Source organism: Rhinoderma darwinii, chromosome 9 (genome assembly GCF_050947455.1).
Source record: "Rhinoderma darwinii isolate aRhiDar2 chromosome 9, aRhiDar2.hap1, whole genome shotgun sequence".
NCBI classification, from domain to species: Eukaryota; Metazoa; Chordata; class Amphibia; order Anura; family Rhinodermatidae; genus Rhinoderma; species Rhinoderma darwinii.
Genome location: NC_134695.1, coordinates 88,994,355 through 89,013,460, shown reverse-complemented (window position 1 = coordinate 89,013,460; position 19,106 = coordinate 88,994,355). Strand labels below are relative to the sequence as shown.

General features: G+C 42.2%; 2 protein-coding genes across 3 annotated transcripts in view; both read left to right on the top strand.

Annotated features, from left to right (window-relative positions):
• The window catches only part of CEP89 (centrosomal protein 89), an 80,522-nt gene extending 80,416 nt beyond the window's left edge, over positions 1-106 (top strand). The window contains exon 18 of the mRNA XM_075838438.1: positions 34-106. Within this exon, the coding sequence (XP_075694553.1) occupies positions 34-40 (7 nt within the window). The 3' untranslated portion in view covers positions 41-106. The remainder of the gene's footprint in view (positions 1-33) is intronic.
• Positions 107-7,159: 7,053 nt separating this feature from the next.
• SLC7A9 (solute carrier family 7 member 9) overlaps positions 7,160-19,106 on the top strand; it is a 38,279-nt gene continuing 26,332 nt past the window's right edge. The window contains exons 1-3 of one of the 2 annotated variants that reach the window (XM_075838436.1): positions 7,160-7,759; positions 14,972-15,085; positions 18,303-18,429. In XM_075838436.1, the coding sequence (XP_075694551.1) occupies positions 18,331-18,429 (99 nt within the window). In that variant the 5' untranslated portion in view covers positions 7,160-7,759; positions 14,972-15,085; positions 18,303-18,330. Of the gene's footprint in view, positions 7,760-14,796; positions 15,086-18,302; positions 18,430-19,106 lie in introns of those variants that run through there. The other variant, XM_075838435.1, reaches the window with a different exon arrangement.

Below are 19,106 nucleotides of genomic sequence, written 5' to 3'. Positions count from 1 at the left end.
TTTGATTTTGCCGATGACTCCCTTTCTTTCTAGTACATAGGCCGCGGTGTGATGTGCTACCGGCAAACGTAGATATTCTGGTGACAGCCTCCTTTTACAGTGATCACAATAAATCCTTCAGTCGCCTTCGTCCATCAAGTTGATTCTCGGTTATATTGGTGAATGGGAAAGCTGGGTGATTACCAATATGGCGGCCATTACAGCTCGCAATGCAATTGTCATCCTGCTCTTACTAGTCATGCAGTGATCCCTCCGCTGATGCTGTATTGCTTCATAACTAGGCAAATCTGCCATTAGTAATTGTAGTTAAGCTGGGTGACAACCAATAAGCCCTCCAATACATCCTGCCCCTTTGTTTCAGCGGCGGTGGCGGTCTTAGGACACAGACCTTTACCGATCTTAAGTTCTGATACTGTATGTCTACGACATATCAAAATTTTTCTGAAATTGCAGGTACTCTTAAAATGGATTTACTACTTTTAAACGATCCTCACTTGTTAAGGCCCTTTTACAGGGGTCAGTGATCGATTGAACGAGCATCCGTATGAATGCTTGTGCCTGAGCATTGCCGCTCGTTCATCGTCTGATCTCCTCTTTTGTGCGATCCAAAAAATGGTCGCTAGTTGGCAGCACATTTTCCTGTGTAAACAGGAAGCTGTGCTGCCAACGTGATGCCGATGCATGGGGACGAACCATCATAATAACGATTGTTCATCCCCATACATTTCCGACGATTCCTCCTTGTGAATGGAGCGCCGATCTACGTTTTGTATCGTCAATCGGTATTCGTGTTCACAGCCAGTATCGGACCGTCTGATCACAAAGCTGATCACAAAGTGTTTGAGATCCCCAGCAATCCGCTGTAATCTGTGGGTAAACCTCAGAATAAATATTTAATTTCCCTGCAGCGCTACCAAAGGGGAAATGAAGTATTACACAGCGTCCATTCACATCAATGGGTTGTCTGTGTAATTCAGGACAGAACGGGTCCTCCAGAGCGAGAGACGCTCCTTGCAGTCGCTCTCCACTCTGTACAATAGATGAGGATCCTGAAAAGTGGACACCCCCCCCCCCCTCTATTAATTCTCTAAAAGTGTGTATGAAAGTGGAAGTATCACTGCATAACAAGGCAGAATTGTGATTCATAACTAAAGAAAATCTGGGTGATCGCTCCTGTGGGAGCTGCAATAGCGGTTTTATTGGCTGTCACACAACTTTCCCAGATATGAATATAACTTAAAAAAATCACGAAGTAGAACTGTTAACACTTTGACAGAAGAAGCCGACTCTTAAAGCGGCGGTATCCTATTATTCGATTATGCTTTTGAGTGTGGCAACATTTTGTTCTGCACAATTGAGTCTAGGTTGTATTACATGGCCCGACCTAGGCAGTGTAAACGAGCGCCGATCAACGAGGCAGTTATTTGATCGGCGCTTGTTCTCCTTTCACAAGGAGCTAGTATGGGGACGACCGCTCGTTGCCCCGATCGCTTGTTCCCATATATTTGTATCACATCTGAGGCACGTCTCCCTGAGATGTGCTGCCGACCACGATAATAGTCTCAGGATGCAATCATCCAATGAATGAGCGTTTGCTTGTTCATCGGCTGATCGTTGTCCTGTTTACACAGGGTAATTATCGGTAACGAGCATTCACAGAATGCTCGTTTGCCCAATAATTGGCCAGTGTAAAAGGGTCTTGAGAATTGTTTGTTAGTTATATAAAATATTCATCGTACTGACTTGTACTATGCAAGAGCCACAAAAGAACATAATGTTGAAGTCTATGGGAAGAAAACACAAAATGTAAACAGTTAAATTGTAAGTGTTTCAACTGCACAGTGCGAAATGCATGAGCTGAATAGAACTTACTGCAGGACTGACATGCAGATCTAATAATAAATAAGAAGTCCTAATGTCAGATACAGACCGTTCCTTCATGCACAGGTATCAGAATTGCCCTGGATATTGGCGACTGCATGGAACCATGGATTTTTTCGGAAATCTGGTAAGTGTGAAATCTGTAGGGATTGCCTTTGCATTATACATAGCTGTACATAGTGGATTTAATTCTGTTTTATGACTGGTAGTGACGGAAAGACTCTGTGTATATTTAAAGAGGACCTGACACCTCTCCTGACATGTCTGTTTTAGTAAATATTTGTATTCCCCGTTAAAATAACTATTCTGGAGCAACTTTACTTAGTTCTCTTCTGCACTGTTCCTCTGTTATTCCTCCTGGAAATGTACGCATTGACAACTTGGTGTTTCCATTTCCTTTGTCATTAGTGTTTCCCAAGACACTCTGACACTGATTAATCACAGCTTACAGTGGCAACTGTATAGGGACGCAGTCTAAAAGGAATGGGAACACCCAATAATTAATGTATACATTTTCATGAAGAATAACAGAGGAACAACATAGCAGAATTCTAAAACAAGATGCTCAAAATGTTTTATTTAATAGTGAATGCAAGTATCTACTAAAAGAGACGTTACAGGAGAACTGACAGATCCTCTATACTACACCACACAGGAGAGCTGACAGATCCTCTATACTACACCACACAGGAGAGCTGTCAGCTCCTCTATACTACACCACACAGGAGAGCTGACAGCTTCTCTATACTACACCACACAGGAGAGCTGACCGCTCCTCTTTACTACACCACACAGGAGAACTGACAGATCCTCTATACTACACCACACAGGAGAACTGACAGATCCTCTATACTACACCACACAGGAGAGCTGACAGCTCCTCTATACTACACCACACAGGAGAGCTGACAGCTCCTCTGTACTACACCACGCTGGAGAGCTGACAGATCCTCTATACTACACCACACAGGAGAACTGACAACTCCTCTATACTACACCACACAGGAGAGCTGACAGATCCTCTATACTACACCACACAGGAGAGCTGACAGATCCTCTATACTACACCACACAGGAGAACTGACAGGTCCTCTATACTACACCACACAGGAGAGCTGACAGATCCTCTATACTACACCACACAGGAGAGCTGACAGCTCCTCTATACTACACCACACAGGAGAGCTGACAGCTCCTCTGTACTACACCACGCTGGAGAGCTGACAGATCCTCTATACTACACCACACAGGAGAACTGACAACTCCTCTATACTACACCACACAGGAGAGCTGACAGATCCTCTATACTACACCACACAGGAGAGCTGACCGCTCCTCTATACTACACCACACAGGAGAACTGACAGGTCCTCTATACTACACCACACAGGAGAGCTGACAGATCCTCTATACTACACCACACAGGAGAGCTGACAGCTCCTCTATACTACACCACACAGGAGAGCTGACAGCTCCTCTATACTACACCACACAGGAGAGCTGACAGATCCTCTGTAATACACCACACAGGATAGCTGACAGCTCCTCTATACTACACTACACAGGAGAGCTGACAGCTCCTCTATACTACACCACACAGGAGAGCTGACAGCTCCTCTATACTACACCACACAGGAGAGCTGACAGCTCCTCTATACTACACCACACAGGAGAGCTGACAGCTCCTCTATACTACACCACACAGGAGAGCTGACAGCTCCTCTATACTACACCACACAGGAGAGCTGACAGATCCTCTATACTACACCACACAGGAGAGCTGACAGATCCTCTATACTACACACAGGAGAGCTGACAGCTCCTCTATACTACACCACACAGGAGAGCTGACACCTCCTCTATACTACACCACACAGGAGAGCTGACAGATCTTCAATACTACACCACACAGGAGAGCTGACAGATCTTCAATACTACACCACACAGGAGAGCTGACAGATCCTCTATACTACACTGTACAGGAGATCCGACAGATCCTCTATACTACACCACACAGGAGAGCTGACAGATCCTCTATACTACACCACACAGGAGAACTGACAGCTCCTCTATACTACACCACACAGGAGAGCTGACAGATCCTCTATACTACACCGCACAGGAGATCCGACAGATCCTCTATACTACACCACACAGGAGAGCTGACAGATCCTCTATACTACACAACACAGGAGAACTGACAGATCCTCTATACTACACCACACAGGAGAGCTGACAGATCCTCTATACTACACCACACAGGAGAGCTGACAGCTCCTCTATACTACACCACAAAGGAGAACTGACCGCTCCTCTATACTACACCACACAGGAGAGCTGACAGATCCTCTATACTACACCACAAAGGAGAACTGACCGCTCCTCTATACTACACCACACAGGAGAGCTGACAGGTCCTCTATACTACACCACACAGGAGAGCTGTCAGCTCCTCTATACTACACCACACAGGAGAGCTGACAGCTCCTCTATACTACACCACACAGGAGAACTGACCGCTCCTCTATACTACACCACACAGGAGAGCTGACAGCTCCTCTATACTACACCACACAGGAGAGCTGACAGCTCCTCTATACTACACCACACAGGAGAGCTGACAGCTCCTCTATACTACACCACACAGGAGAGCTGACAGCTCCTCTATACTACACCACACAGGAGAGCTGACAGCTCCTCTATACTACACCACACAGGAGAGCTGACAGATCCTCTATACTACACCACACAGGAGAGCTGACAGATCCTCTATACAACACCACACAGGAGAACTGACAGATCTCTATACTACACCACACAGGAGAACTGACAGATCCTCTATACTACACCACACAGGAGAGCTGACAGATCCTCTATACTACACCACACAGGAGAGCTGACAGCTCCTCTATACTACACCACACAGGAGAGCTGACAGATCCTCTATACTACACCACACAGGAGAGCTGACAGCTCCTCTATACTACACCACACAGGAGAGCTGACAGCTCCTCTGTACTACACCACGCTGGAGAGCTGACAGCTCCTCTATACTACACCACACAGGAGAGATGACAGATCCTGTGTACTACACTAACGGATTTACAGCAGAATAACGTGAAAAGAAATGTATTATTTATAGCTGTTTTCATGACCAATGTTTACATTTCACAGTTTAGATAGGAGTGCAGTTGGTTTCACAGCTCTGCCCTCAGGTTTGTCATGCCACATCCCTGTGTTGAGAGATCGCTGCACAAAACCAACATCATTTTCATAGACACTCCTATAATGTTCATGTATGTGTCTGTGAAGATGTTGTACAATAATAAACTATGTCACCAAACAACTGCCCATATCTCCGCTACCTCTGCCAGGGTGCATTCTGCTCCAAAATCTGACCATTGTGAAACGAATACTTTCTAACGATCGCTGAACTTTAACCGGTCAGATTTACTGGTTCATGCATCATTGTTCACATGTAGGTTGCAGTGGAAAATAAATGCGGCGGTGGCGGCAGCTTGGATGTTGTTTTTGTTTTTATATAGAAACTTGGATCAGATTCAAAATGAAAAAAAGGTATGAAGAAAATCTTTATACATTTCTTACTTTTTGGATGTGATCCAAGTTTTGGCAAAAAAAAATTATATACCAGATCAGACATAGCATGTTGTAAAGGCTGTGTGTGAACCCGGCTTTAGACCTCGAGAGTACAGCACCAGTGCCACGGACGATGCAGTCATGTGACCATGTTATGTGACATCAGGAGGACAAGCTTTTGTTTCGGCCATACTGTTGACGTGCAGGGAGCGGGCACAGAATTCTTAAATTGATTGTCTACCTTTTTATTATCATGTCCTATTAAGCTCCAAACTTCTGTGCTGATTAATTTCTTAATATATTTTTATAGTGGTCGGTGCTCCATTTTTCTGATACAGAGCCCTAAATCCACTGTATAGACGTAGATTTAATTGGATTGTACAGAATTGGAGAAAAATAGCTGCTTTTTTTCCCCCCAGAAACCGCACCTCATCTGTCCACAGATTGTGTCTGGTATAGAACTGTCCCTGACCAGAGTGACAACTTTTTTAAATCCAATATTCAGCCTCCTTTACATGATCTGCTGATTAGCGGCATTTTCAATGGGTTTGATGCGTTGATTCAACAAATATTGTCACTTTAGTCAGGGACAGTTACTAACTGAGGGTTAGACCGCAGCTACCTAAATATGTGCAGCACTTAAGGATTTTGTAAAAAAATTTACACTGAACAAACAAAATGCTACAATGTTGCAGCTGAATGAATAAGTAGTCACATTAATTAAAGCGACCAGTCCCAGGACAAAATTATAAATGTGATGGGGTTTATGGAGTATTATTACGTAGTGCCCTCCAGTTGTGTCCCTCTGCTGTGGATCCACCGCTTTGGGGTAACCTCTGTGTCCAAAAATGGCCTCAGCGCTTCACAGACTGAGTCTAAGAAGCTCCCTTTTGTTCTCGAATTGACCAGAACTGCTCACATGAACAGCTCTGGACAATCCTAGAACAGTGGCAGTGTCTCAGACTCGTAGTGTAAGAATCGCTGCAGCCATGTTGGCACAACCAAGGGGACCCAAAAGCAGCGGATCCACGGCAGAGGAGCGCAATTGGAGGGCACTAGGTAATATAACTCCATATACCCCGTCATTTTTAAAATGTCACGGGACCAGAGGGTTCGCCTTAAGTGCTTTACAGTGAACATTAAAGCGGTTATCCAGGACTATTTGCAATCTGGGGCAAGTGATGGTGTAGCAAAATAAACAGCGGCTACTCACCCCTGAAGTGCCCCCTACTTCAGTACTGAGAGCTTGTTCTCCGCAGCTCCGTTCCCGGAAGCTCCTGCCGCGTTCATGTGCTGCTGCAGTCAATTGCTGGTCCCAGCTGTGATGCTGACAAGAACGACACCTGACCGCTGAGGCCATTGATTGGCTGCAGCGGCACATGACCAAAGAATGGCATGTGACCACCGCAGGAACTTCCAGGACCGGAGTGGCGGATAACGGGACCTTAGTGCTGGAGCAGGGGGCACTTTAGGCGGTGAGTATCTGCTAGATTATATTGTTATGCCATCCCCTACCCTGCTGCCACTTGCAAAAAGTCCTGGATATCCCTTTTAAACCATACCTGTTGTTTCAGGTGACTTTTAAGAATAAGCTATCATTTGTGTATACATGAAGACTAACACTATATATTTACATTCTATATACATTTGCAGGAAAAGTTTAGCAGAGCTGATCAGAAACAAAGCGTCTCAGTTATTCTGCCGATTCGTTTTAGTGATCGGAGGAGGTCTCGGTGCTCGGACCCTCACCAGTCAAAACTTCTGACATGTCACTAAGACATATTAAAAGTTTTATGAAAGTACAGGTACACTTTAACACAAAGCATTCTTGCTGCCTGCAGTCACCCCTAGGGGGAGCTTGTGAGCTAACCGCATACTGTTTTATTATTGAGTTTAATGTAAAAACAGGATGCAGTAAGCGCCTACATGCAAATGGACCCTTACTGTCACTTGGTTTTTTACCTTGCAGGTCCTACTAGTGATTTGGTCCTTATAATACACAGTGGAGCTTCCCAGTCCTTAGGAGTCAGTGGAAATAATTGCACCTGACATGAAATTTGAACCCGGCTGTAACAGAGAGTCATTGTTCTGGATCCTCCACCATTAACCTCTAATAATCTTACAGAGCGGACGAGAGTCGGAGGAATTCGGGTCAACAGAATAATTCCTGTGTTGCTGATTTCTTAGATTCCCTATGACGCATAGATCATCAGCCGTTGTAATACGCAGCCTCCCCTCGGACCTTGTCACTGGGTTGAATTCCGTTCCAATTTTTTTCAAGGTACAAATTTATTGTTTTATGGTGTTAGAATGGATGTTAATGAGGCTGCTGTCATAACTTAGATGATAGATTGTCAAGATAACGGAGGGAGTTCATGTGTTCGCTCCTTGAAGACGCAGCAATTTTGGGCCTTGTGGACATCGCAGGTTTTTTATTTATTTCTTCGTTCTTTCATCTCCACATTTCGAGAGCTATGACGGCTTCCATCAACGTAGCCGTATGAGGGCTTGTTTTTTCTAGGTCAAGTATTTCTTTTTTTAAAAGCATTTTGGGGTACATATAATGTATTGAAAAGCCTTTATTGTTTTTTTTTGGGGGGTGAATGGAAAAAAAACAGCAATTACTCCATTGTTTTTTAGGTTTTATTTTTATAGCGTTCACTGTGCAGTATAAATGACATGTTAAGTTTAGTCTGCGGGTCAGTACAGTTACGGCAATACCACATTTTTATTGTTTTATGTTTTACTATTCACTATAATAAAAAAAGAAAAAATATATAATTTATTTTTGTGAATTTTAAGAACCATAACTTTTTTTAATTTTTCCTTTGATGAAGCGGTGTGAGGGCAACTTTTTTTAATTGATTTTTCTTACATGTCCCCAAGGGGGTTAATCACGTAACTTCTAAGAATCTGTTCACATCTGCATCATGGTTTCCGTTTTTAGCACCGTCCTAGATCCTTCATACAACAGATGTTCTTTCTTTTTCTAAAATAGAATGAAATGTTGTTGGCACATGACGAGTAGAACCCGCTGCCCCCAAGTAATCCACTGGATGTATCTCCTGCTTCATCCGCGGTTTGGATGTCCAATGTGGTACCACTGAAGTCGATGATTGGTCCAGAAACTTTTTATAGAGATTTCACTTTCTCCCATTGGTCTATGTCTTCTGTGCAACTCATTCATTTATTTTTTGACCTCAAACGCTCAAGAGTATATTAAATACTTTATAGTAGTTATATTCTTGTATATAGGGGGCAGTATTATAGTAGTTATATTCTTGTATATAGGGGGCAGTATTATAGTAGTTATATTCTTGTATATAGGGGGCAGTATTATAGTAGTTATATTCTTGTATATAGGAGGCAGTATTATAATAGTTATATTCTTGTATATAGCAGCAGTATTATAGTAGTTATATTCTTGTATATAGGGGGCAGTATTATAGTAGTTATATTCTTGTATATAGGAGGCAGTATTATAGTAGTTATATTCTTGTATATAGGGGGCAGTATTATAGTAGTTATATTCTTGTATATAGGGGCAGTATTCTAGTAGTTATATTCTTGTATATAGGGGCAGTATTATAGTAGTTATATTCTTGTATATAGGAGGCAGTATTATAGTAGTTATATTCTTGTATATAGGAGCAGTATTATAGTAGTTATATTCTTACATAGAGGGGGCAGTATTATAGTAGTTATATTCTTGTACATAGGGGGCAGTATTATAGTAGTTATATTCTTGTATATAGGAGGCAGTATTATAGTAGTTATATTCTTGTATATAGGAGCAGTATTATAGTAGTTATATTGTTGTATATAGGGAGCAGTATTATAGTAGTTATATTCTTGTATGTAGGGGGCATTATTATAGTAGTTATATTCTTGTATATAGGAGCAGTATTATAGTAGTTATATTCTTGTATATAGGGGGCAGTATTATAGTAGTTATATTCTTGTATATAGGAGCAGTATTATAGTAGTTATATTCTTGTATATAGGAGTAGTATTATAGTAGTTATATTCTCGTATATAGAGAGCAGTATTATAGTAGTTATATTCTTATATATAGGGGCAGTATTATAGTATTTATATTCTTGTATATAGGAGCAGTATTATAGTAGTTATATTCTTGTATATAGGGGGCAGTATTACAGTAGTTATATTCTTGTATATAGGAGCAGTATTATAGTAGTTATATTCTTGTATATAGGGGGCAGTATTATAGTAGTTATATTCTTGTATATATGGGGGCAGTATTATAGTAGTTATATTCTTGTATATAGGGGGCAGTATTATAGTAGTTATATTCTTGTATATAGGAGCAGTATTATAGTAGTTATATTCTGGTATCTAGGGGGCAGTATTATAGTAGTTATATTCTTGTATATAGGGGCAGTATTATAGTAGTTATATTCTTCTATATAGGAGCAGTATTATAGTAGTTATATTCTTGTATATAGGAGCAGTATTATAGTAGTTATATTCTTGTATATAGGAGCAGTATTATAGTAGTTATATTCTTGTATATAGAGGCAGTATTATAGTAGTTATATTCTTGTATATAGGGAGCAGTATTATAGTAGTTATATTCTTGTATATAGGAGGCAGTATTATAGTAGTTATATTCTTGTATATAGGAGCAGTATTATAGTAGTTATATTCTTGTATATAGAGGCAGTATTATAGTAGTTATATTCTTGTATATAGGGAGCAGTATTATAGTAGTTATATTCTTGTATATAGGGGCAGTATTATAGTAGTTATATTCTTGTATATAGGGGCAGTATTATAGTAGTTATATTCTTGTATATAGCGGCAGTATTATAGTAGTTATATTCTTGTATATATTGGGCAGTATTATAGTAGTTATATTCTTGTATATAGGGGTAGTATTATAGTAGTTATATTCTTGTATATTGGGGCAGTATTATAGTAGTTATATTCTTGTATATAGGGGCAGTATTATAGTAGTTATATTCTTGTATATAGGGGCAGTATTATAGTAGTTATATTCTTGTATATAGGAGCAGTATTATAGTAGTTATATTCTTGTATATAGGGAGCAGTATTATAGTAGTTATAGTCTTGTATATAGGGAGCAGTATTATAGTAGTTATATTCTTGTATATAGGGGGCAGTATTATAGTAGTTATATTCTTGTATATAGAAGGCAGTATTATAGTAGTTATATTCTTGTATATAAGAGCAGTATTATAGTAGTTATATTCTTGTATATAGGAGCAGTATTATAGTAGTTATATTCTTGTATATAGGGAGCAGTATTATAGTAGTTATATTCTTGTATATAGGGGGCAGTATTATAATAGTTATATTCTTGTATATAGGGGGCAGTATTATAGTAGTTATATTCTTGTATATAGGGGGCAGTATTATAGTAGTTATATTCTTGTATATAGGAGCAGTATTATAGTAGTTATATTCTTGTACATAGGGGGCAGTATTATAGTAGTTATATACTTGTATATAGGGGCAGTATTATAGTAGTTATATTCTTGTATATAGGGGGCAGTATTATAGTAGTTATATTCTTGTATATAGGGGCAGTATTATAGTAGTTATATTCTATATTAATTATAGTCTGTCCAATATGTAGGAGTATTGCAGAAATAAAATTTCTGTTTACAAAATACAATATTATCTTAGTTAAATTCCGCACTGTTGGGGATATTACTCGTGTTTAGTGTGAGATGCCTTCACAAGCCTTTATAACATATAGAGGCAGTCGAAATAATGTACTATCACCGCATCTTTACATGAAGCAATGTGGTCACCTAACCTGATAGTGTTGTGGTTGCTAGGCAACCTGAAATCCCACATCGTACAAATTGCTGCAAGAAAAGAAAAGCCTGTTGCTTGTGTAAAGGTATAAAACGCTCCCTGATCTATCCCTGTGCAGTGGTGATGGACGACTTTACATGTCAACCACACTCCGTTATAAAACCAGGTTGTGTCGCTCTTATTAAAACACAATTAATCGTTTTAAAGTAGATTTTTGCTAAAATAATCCATAGTGTAGCCGGACGTTTGCCAATTCTCTATTCAGGGAGTCATAAAATGGCGGCACGCGCTCGGTGAGTGGAGACGCTCTGCGGGTCGTTGAGGCGTTATCTGAAGTGAAGCGTTTAGCAGTGATAACAGGAATGACTTGTGTTCTGCTGGTTTATATGTAACCTAGTCATTTCATTTGTCAAAGTCTAGATGGTAAGTGCAAAATACATCGCATCCTCCGTATCATCTCTGCATAAATTAAAGGCAGTATATAGCAATAAACATAAAGATAAACCAGTTGCTCTGTACATTTAAGAACAGTTCTAGGACTATTAGCAAGTTCCTGTTTATTTAATGCTATCTCAAGGTCATTAGGCAATCAAGGGCGTCCAATGTGCAGAAAATAAAATAAAAATCCTAATTGTAATATCCCATGCCCATAGCGGACCTATCGAATTTATTGTATGGGCCAATCTCCAATGCTGTACTTTTCGGCTCGGCTGATGCCGCCTTCCCCCTCTGCCGGGATAAACCCTTAGGTGGCCTATGAAGAATGGTTTTTTTGCATATCAAGTTGCAAATTAGAAAAAAATAATAAGAGCGGATTTTCTCCAGGGCCGACAATTGTCTTTAGGATCCGGGATCTTGGCTGCAAATCACACAAGGAAGCGAAGAAAAAAAGGAAGCAACGTCAGTGATGAGGATTCCACATACAAGCCCATAAATGATATCATCTGAAGAAGAAAAACGGTTGTACGGCGCCATAGGTAGTCCATGTGCCGCCATATAGTTCCCCATTTGGCGTTCTATTTTGGAGATATACCATTCTCCTAGGAAGGATTATCTCCATAATACGGCGTCCGTGGAGAATGCTACGATTGCTTTTATGTTGGATTCATTCGAAAAAACTGTGTTCGGAGCTGTAATACGGCAATGTGCGGGAGGTTTGGCTTGGGCTACATGGCGGCATTTGGTCACAAGTCGGTCACTAAAATTGAGATGTCGCTTAAATTTTTCCTATGGGAAACAATGTTGAATAAAGTCTGACAAGTTTGTATTTTTGCGGCGGCCGCAACGTGTTCTGCTGCCTTATTTCTATATGGGAATGTTGCGATGCAGCCCCAACCGAAAGCCGCAACTTCTACTTCCATTACGTGCAGTTGGGAACATCGCAGGGTGATTGGGGTCACAGAATGTGTAAACATAACGCTTCCCCTGAAGATGTGATACACCCCGTATACCGGATATAGTGATGTAACCCGCTCATCATGTGGACTACTGTTCCGGCAGTTGTCAGAGCATTATACCCAGCAGTGATGCCAGCTCAGCCCGTTCACCGTCCGTTGCGTTTAACAAAGGCTTGGCATTTGTTCATAAATTATTAACTTTTCATCTCCTAATTACATTGTTTCCCAAAACTAAGTGTTGTCAGCCGAGAGGAACGAAGCAGATCAGGGAAGTGTGTGATACAATGCACCATGGGTCACGGCACCTGTTATGCGGGACATGTGCATGTGTTTAGAAGGGGATGAATATTTTTCCTTTTTTTTTTTTTTTGGAACAGCCCATAAAAGTTATTTCTGTTTCATGATCCCTGTGATTCGGGTCATTGGTTTTTCATTATTTTTTTTTTGCCTTTGTCTATAGATTGTATCTGCTATAAAAGTATTCAAGTGAATGGGGCTGAGCTGCAATAACGGAGACAGGCCATGGACAAGAGGGGCGCTGTGTTTGTAATAAAGCAGCCATACTTTTTTAATTTCATACAACCCCTTTAAGGGTGAAAACAAGAGTGACTTAAACTACACACAGAGATGGTGTCTATTGCTCATGGAAGTGAAAAAATAGGAAATCTAGTACGATGTACTCCAAAATAATTTATCAATGTATTCTCAAGAAATGTATATAGATGTAAGGGTATGTTCACACGCACTGTTTTCAGACGTAATTCGGGTGTCTTACGCCTCCTATTACACCTGAAAAAACGCCCCTAATACGCCTACAAACATCTGCCTGTTGCTTGCAATGGGTTTTACGATGTTCTATTCCCACGAGGTGTTATTTTACGCGTCACTGTCAAAATACGGCGCGTAAAAAGACGCCCGCGAAAAAGAAGTGCATGTCTTCTTGGGACGTTTTTGAAGCCGTTTTTCATTGACTCCAATTAAAAACAGCTCCAATAACGTCCGTAAAATATGCCGCGAAAAATGCGAGTTGCTACAAAAACGTCTGAAAATCAGGAGCTGTATTCACCTGAAAACTCCGTATTTTCAGACATATTTTGCTAAGTGTGTGAACATACCCTAATAGTCACAGTATAGATGAACATATATTAAGAGGAAGTGGGAGGAGAGAACAGGGACTATGCATTTCTATAAAGCCTGGGTGACTCTGGGTGCTACTGCCTGGACCCAGTTACTGTATGAACATTTAGGTCTTCGTTACCCAATTGCTATACCGTCTCCTAAAATAGAGTGAAAACAATGGCTGCTTTATGTGTAGACAAGTAGCCAGTGCTGTAATTATTGGCTGAGTGCAACATTGCCCGTGGCATTTTTTCCCCTAGGGATATTCTGACGATGCGTTGTGCAACATAGCAAAATAGTTCCTGGTGTAGTTTAGATCCCCTTGTGTTAAAAGGGTTTGGACAATCCCTACTTATTAGAAGGGTTCCTTGAGAATAATCACAAATTGTCCTCCTGCTGGAATCCCCAGCGATCAGCTGTAATCAATGAGGAATCCTGGCAGCAAGTGTTCAGTTCCCCTGCAGTGCCACCACAGGAGAAATGAGGCATTACACAGTGTCCGTTAATATCAATGGGATGTCCGTGTGTCAGGGATCATTATACATACAGTACGGGTCCTCCAGAGCGAGAGACGCGCTTCGTAATGTTCTGTCCAAGATATGAGGATCCTGAACAGAGGACCCCCCCCCCCCCCTCTATCGACCCAGAATTCTCTAATAGGGTGTTTGGAAATGTTTTTTTAAAACCTTTTAGTGACATCCAAAGTCACCGCCATCTAGAAGTTCCCAATTTTGCTCTGGGGCTTGTAGCACCTCTATTCCCTGCCCTCCCGCTGACAACACTGATATTTGGGGATCTTCATCCTTCCTCTCCAGCTAATGCTTTCCTGTATCTTTTTTTTATCTTTCCACCATAAATATAAGAGCTTTTTCCAAGCATTTGTCTCTGAGCAGCCGCTGATGTATTCTCATAATGAGTTCCAAAGTTCTGCTGGGTGTGTGGGCTGTGCAGAACAACACCACTTTGTCTGCCGGCGGCCATTGTGTGCGGGAGACCGTCTGCCCCGGTGTCACAAAGCAATACACATTGTAAGCAGATGTAATGTGTTGCTAGATGTTAAGCCGAGCGTTGTGCAAGCAGCATTCAGCCCCGCACTCCCCTTTTACGCCGCTGCAATAATTGGGGCATGTTTAATAATTACTGACAATGACCTCTGCTCTGCCGTTCCTCAGCTCCCTCTCTGGATTGGAAAGATTATTTGTGAACTTTACCTGCGCCGTATAAAACACTTGAAGACACTGCAGGTCCACTCCACCAGCTCGTATCCTCAGCTCTCCACACTCACGGTAAGGCCACTCCATCTGTATCTTACTATCGATCATTAGCGCAATTGCTCGGTAATGACTTTTGAGGGTTTCGTTTTTATACTGTGATTATACATTGTGTTTAGTTTTGGTCATTTGTAGAGGGTCTCCATTATTTGCACAGATCCTTCACCATATTATAATCCCGCTCAGTAGACTATGGGCCCCTCAATTTATTAGGACCCAATTTGTCGCTGCCGGTGCAACCTCTGGTGCCGCAAGTGTAGAAATTGGATCTAGTGGATTACGTTTTCATTTGGATCAGTGAGAAATCATTGTAGGAAATTGTCGGTGATGTGTTCGGTATATATAGACTTACCCCGGTTTTGCACTTAATAATATTTGCTACAATCCGGTCCAAGAATCTCAGATTGTAGCAATCATATCTGTCAATGATCATTCATGATGATTGGATTCATCTAAATGGATGATTCTTTTGACCGGCAAATTATTTAAAAAAAAAATTCTCTCAAATCAGATGCTGGTAATTGCTACGGTCACAGTGTTGGAAGGGAACTCTTACGCCTCATGCATACAACCGTGTGCGCCGTCCGAGTCCCGTCAGTGATCCGTGGAAAGATAGAACATGTTCTATCTTTCCTCGGATCGGAGACTCGGACCGTTTTTCACGGATCCGATCCACCCGCTAAAGTTAACGGGTCCATGAAGACTATCAGGTGCCACTCGGATGACGTCAAAAACGGCCCGAGTGGCACAACGGTCGTGTGCAAGAGGCATTATATAGCAGGGATGTACATTGGAAACAACCTTCTCTGTTCATGTTCTATCAAAAGAACTGGGGGGCAAGCTTGCTGCAGACGTTAGTAGACAATAGGGCATATGGACATTAGAGGGGTGCCCCTCACTCAGGAACCCCCTCTATTAGCCAGAGTGGAAAGTCACTTCAAACAGGGGCACCTGCTCTGGCGGACTTCATTAGAATGGGCATCACGTAATATTACAGCAGTAGCTTCCTCTGGTGATTACTGTTCTGTGCTGGGGGTTTCAGCAGCCGGACCCCCGGCGATTTTTAGATATTGCCTTTAATGTCTAAGAGCCCTGCTGTCACGTCAGAGCGGTTATCAGCGGAAACAGATGTATATTTGCGTCCTACCCTATCGTTTTCCCATGAGATAAGCGGTATCAGTGGTGATGTGTAGCCGAGCATCTCCCCCACTACATGAACTTGCATGTTGGCCACCATCTATCTGATGTCTCTGGTCACCTTAAATTCTATTTATTTTACTTGTGACTATATTTTTGTATATATTCAGAGTTTAACACTGGGGTAAGATCTATGTAGCGCTGCACCAGCCTCACCTACAGGGGTCATTTACCGTGAAGCTTTGACGTGATCTGCTGCGGAGCGTTAGGACCTTTTTACACCGGACAATTATCGGGCAAACGCTCGTTCATCAGCTGATCCTATTGTTTTTTCAGCCTAAAATATTCTGGTTGTCGGCAGCGCATCTTGGGGTGTAAACAGGGAGACGCGCTGCCGACATGATTGAAATGTATGTGGACGAGCGATCGTCCCTGCACATAGTTCCTGCTGTCTCGTTGATCGGCGCTCGTTAACGCGGCCAAAATGAGACTAGACGCATACGTTCCAGTAGATACGATCTCGTACCTGAATACACTTCTCGCCCATTGTTACTGGTCTTGCCCAACCCCCATAGTTAGTTGTGTAGTTAATTGGTAAACAAAGAATCCAAAGACACAGCTGATCCTCACATTACTACTCACATTGTATCTCCTAAGGGCCCATTCAGACGAGCGGCACCTCGTCCATGTGACGGCCGATAAAACTACGGCCGTCAGACGGACTCCTGTATTTTTCACGTTCCGAGGCTTGCCACGTTCGTGTCAATGTAGCCTAAGGTCTCAAGCACACTTCAGTGAAATGCTTCAGTGCGCTATCCGTTTTTTTAACGCATAGCACACTGACCCATTAATTTCTATGGGGCCATGCACACATCCGTTTTTTTTTGCGGGGCCGTGTGGCCGTTATGCACAAAATAGAACCGGTCCTATTCTATTTTTTGCCGATCAGTCTCGGCCATTCTATTCATTGGTCCGTTAAAGCTACGGAGCGCACACGGAAGCCATCCATGTGCGGTCCGTGTTTTGCAGATCCGTGATTTGCGGCCGTATAAATGGCAACGGATGTGTGCATGAGGCCTAATAAAGTATTTCAAGGCATTAAACGTGCAGTACACTGGCATCTCTCCTCTCGTGGCATCTCTCCTCTCGTGGCATCTCTCCTCTCGTGGCATCTCTCCTCTCGTGGCATCTCTCCTCTCGTGGCATCTCTCCTCTCGTGGCATCTCTCCTCTCGTGGCATCTCTCCTCTCGTGGCATCTCTCCTCTCGTGGCATCTCTCTCCTCTCGTGGCATCTCTCCTCTCGTGGCATCTCTCTCCTCTCGTGGCATCTCTCCTCTCGTGGCATCTCTCCTCTCGTGGCATCTCTCCTCGTGGCATCTCTCTGCTCTCGTGGCATCTCTCTGCTCTCGTGGCATCTCTCTCCTCTCGTGGCATCTCTCTCCTCTCGTGGCATCTCTCCTCTCATTACATCACGTAACACTCCCTAGTGAGTGGTTACAATGATTTATTTTTTTACCGGGGTTTCCCTTTAAATTGTAAAAGGGCATTGTATCAACGAGTCAAAATTAACTCCTTTGTGTCTGTGTATTTGATTACTTGATTTCTTTTTATGACTCTATCTTAATCAAGGGGCACAGACGACTTCAGAGAAATAGCCGACCATAAACTGCTTGATTCTGACTGGAGTAGCCGGATTACTCTGGGGAGAATCCGATTATTAGGGTATAAAGAACGCGACTGTAAGAATTCCCCTGGACGATCTCCATGTAATGCCATTGACGTAGACTCCATTGCGAGATCAGTGTTCCTCGGCAGTGGGAGGGGGGTGGGGGGAGGAAAAGATATTTCACCACAACTATGAGTATTTAACAGGTGAACATTAACACATGATTCACAAGATATCGATTATGCTCCAAACTTTATGATGATTGTGTTGGTAATAAAATATAAGGAAATAAAACATAACCTGCCCGTGATTGGCAATTAAAAAGTGAAATCACCAGCGTGCCAACCTGATGACTGTATTTAAAAGCCAATATATTGTGTTTTTGTTTCCGGTTTTCTCATAAATGATGGCTCTAATGTGTGATACAGGACCTGGCAACCAGCAGCAGCGGGCACCATGGGCGAGGGCAGCATAAAGAAGCGAAAAAGCGTGAAAAATGAAGATAGCCAGTCCATCCAGAGCAAGAAGTCCACAGCGATGCAGCTGAAGAAACAGGCAAGTCCGGCAGCCATCGGGTTATAACACCATCTAGTATCGCATTTTTAGGACATATTGTTAGGTTCATCCTTAAAGGGTAACTAAACGTTTGACAGACTTCTCACATGTCATAGTGACATGTCAGAAGTTTTGATTGGTGGGGGTCCGAGCACTGAGACCCCCACCAATCACTAAAACGAAACAGCAGAAGTGTTTGAGAGATCGCTCAGCCGCATCGTGTCTGTTCGGCTTTTTCCGGAAAGCCGGTGTATCGGAGTACTGGCTCATAGACTTGCTGTTGAGTCTGTACTCCGATACATTGATTTCCCCGAAAAAACCCGAACAGACACGAAGCGGCTGAGCGATTCCCCTTGATGGGGGTCTCAGTGCTCCCTGAGAGGCGCTTATAGCACTGTTCATCCTGAGCTTCCTGGTTCATGAATAGAACGTATACTATACACATTATCTAATGTCTATGGCTTTCTCAAATAGATCCTACTGTGTGTGGGGACAGCACAACTGTCCGCCAATGTCCGTTTTTGTTTGGAGTACCGTTAGGAGATAAGCGGCGCCATTCGGGCAAGCAGGTTTATAGGGGAGATATCGCCAGCTTTATTGTTCCTTTTTTTCCCCCTAGAGATAAGCTGCACCCGATGTGTCTATTAGTCATTTATTAAAATAGTAGGTTAATGGAG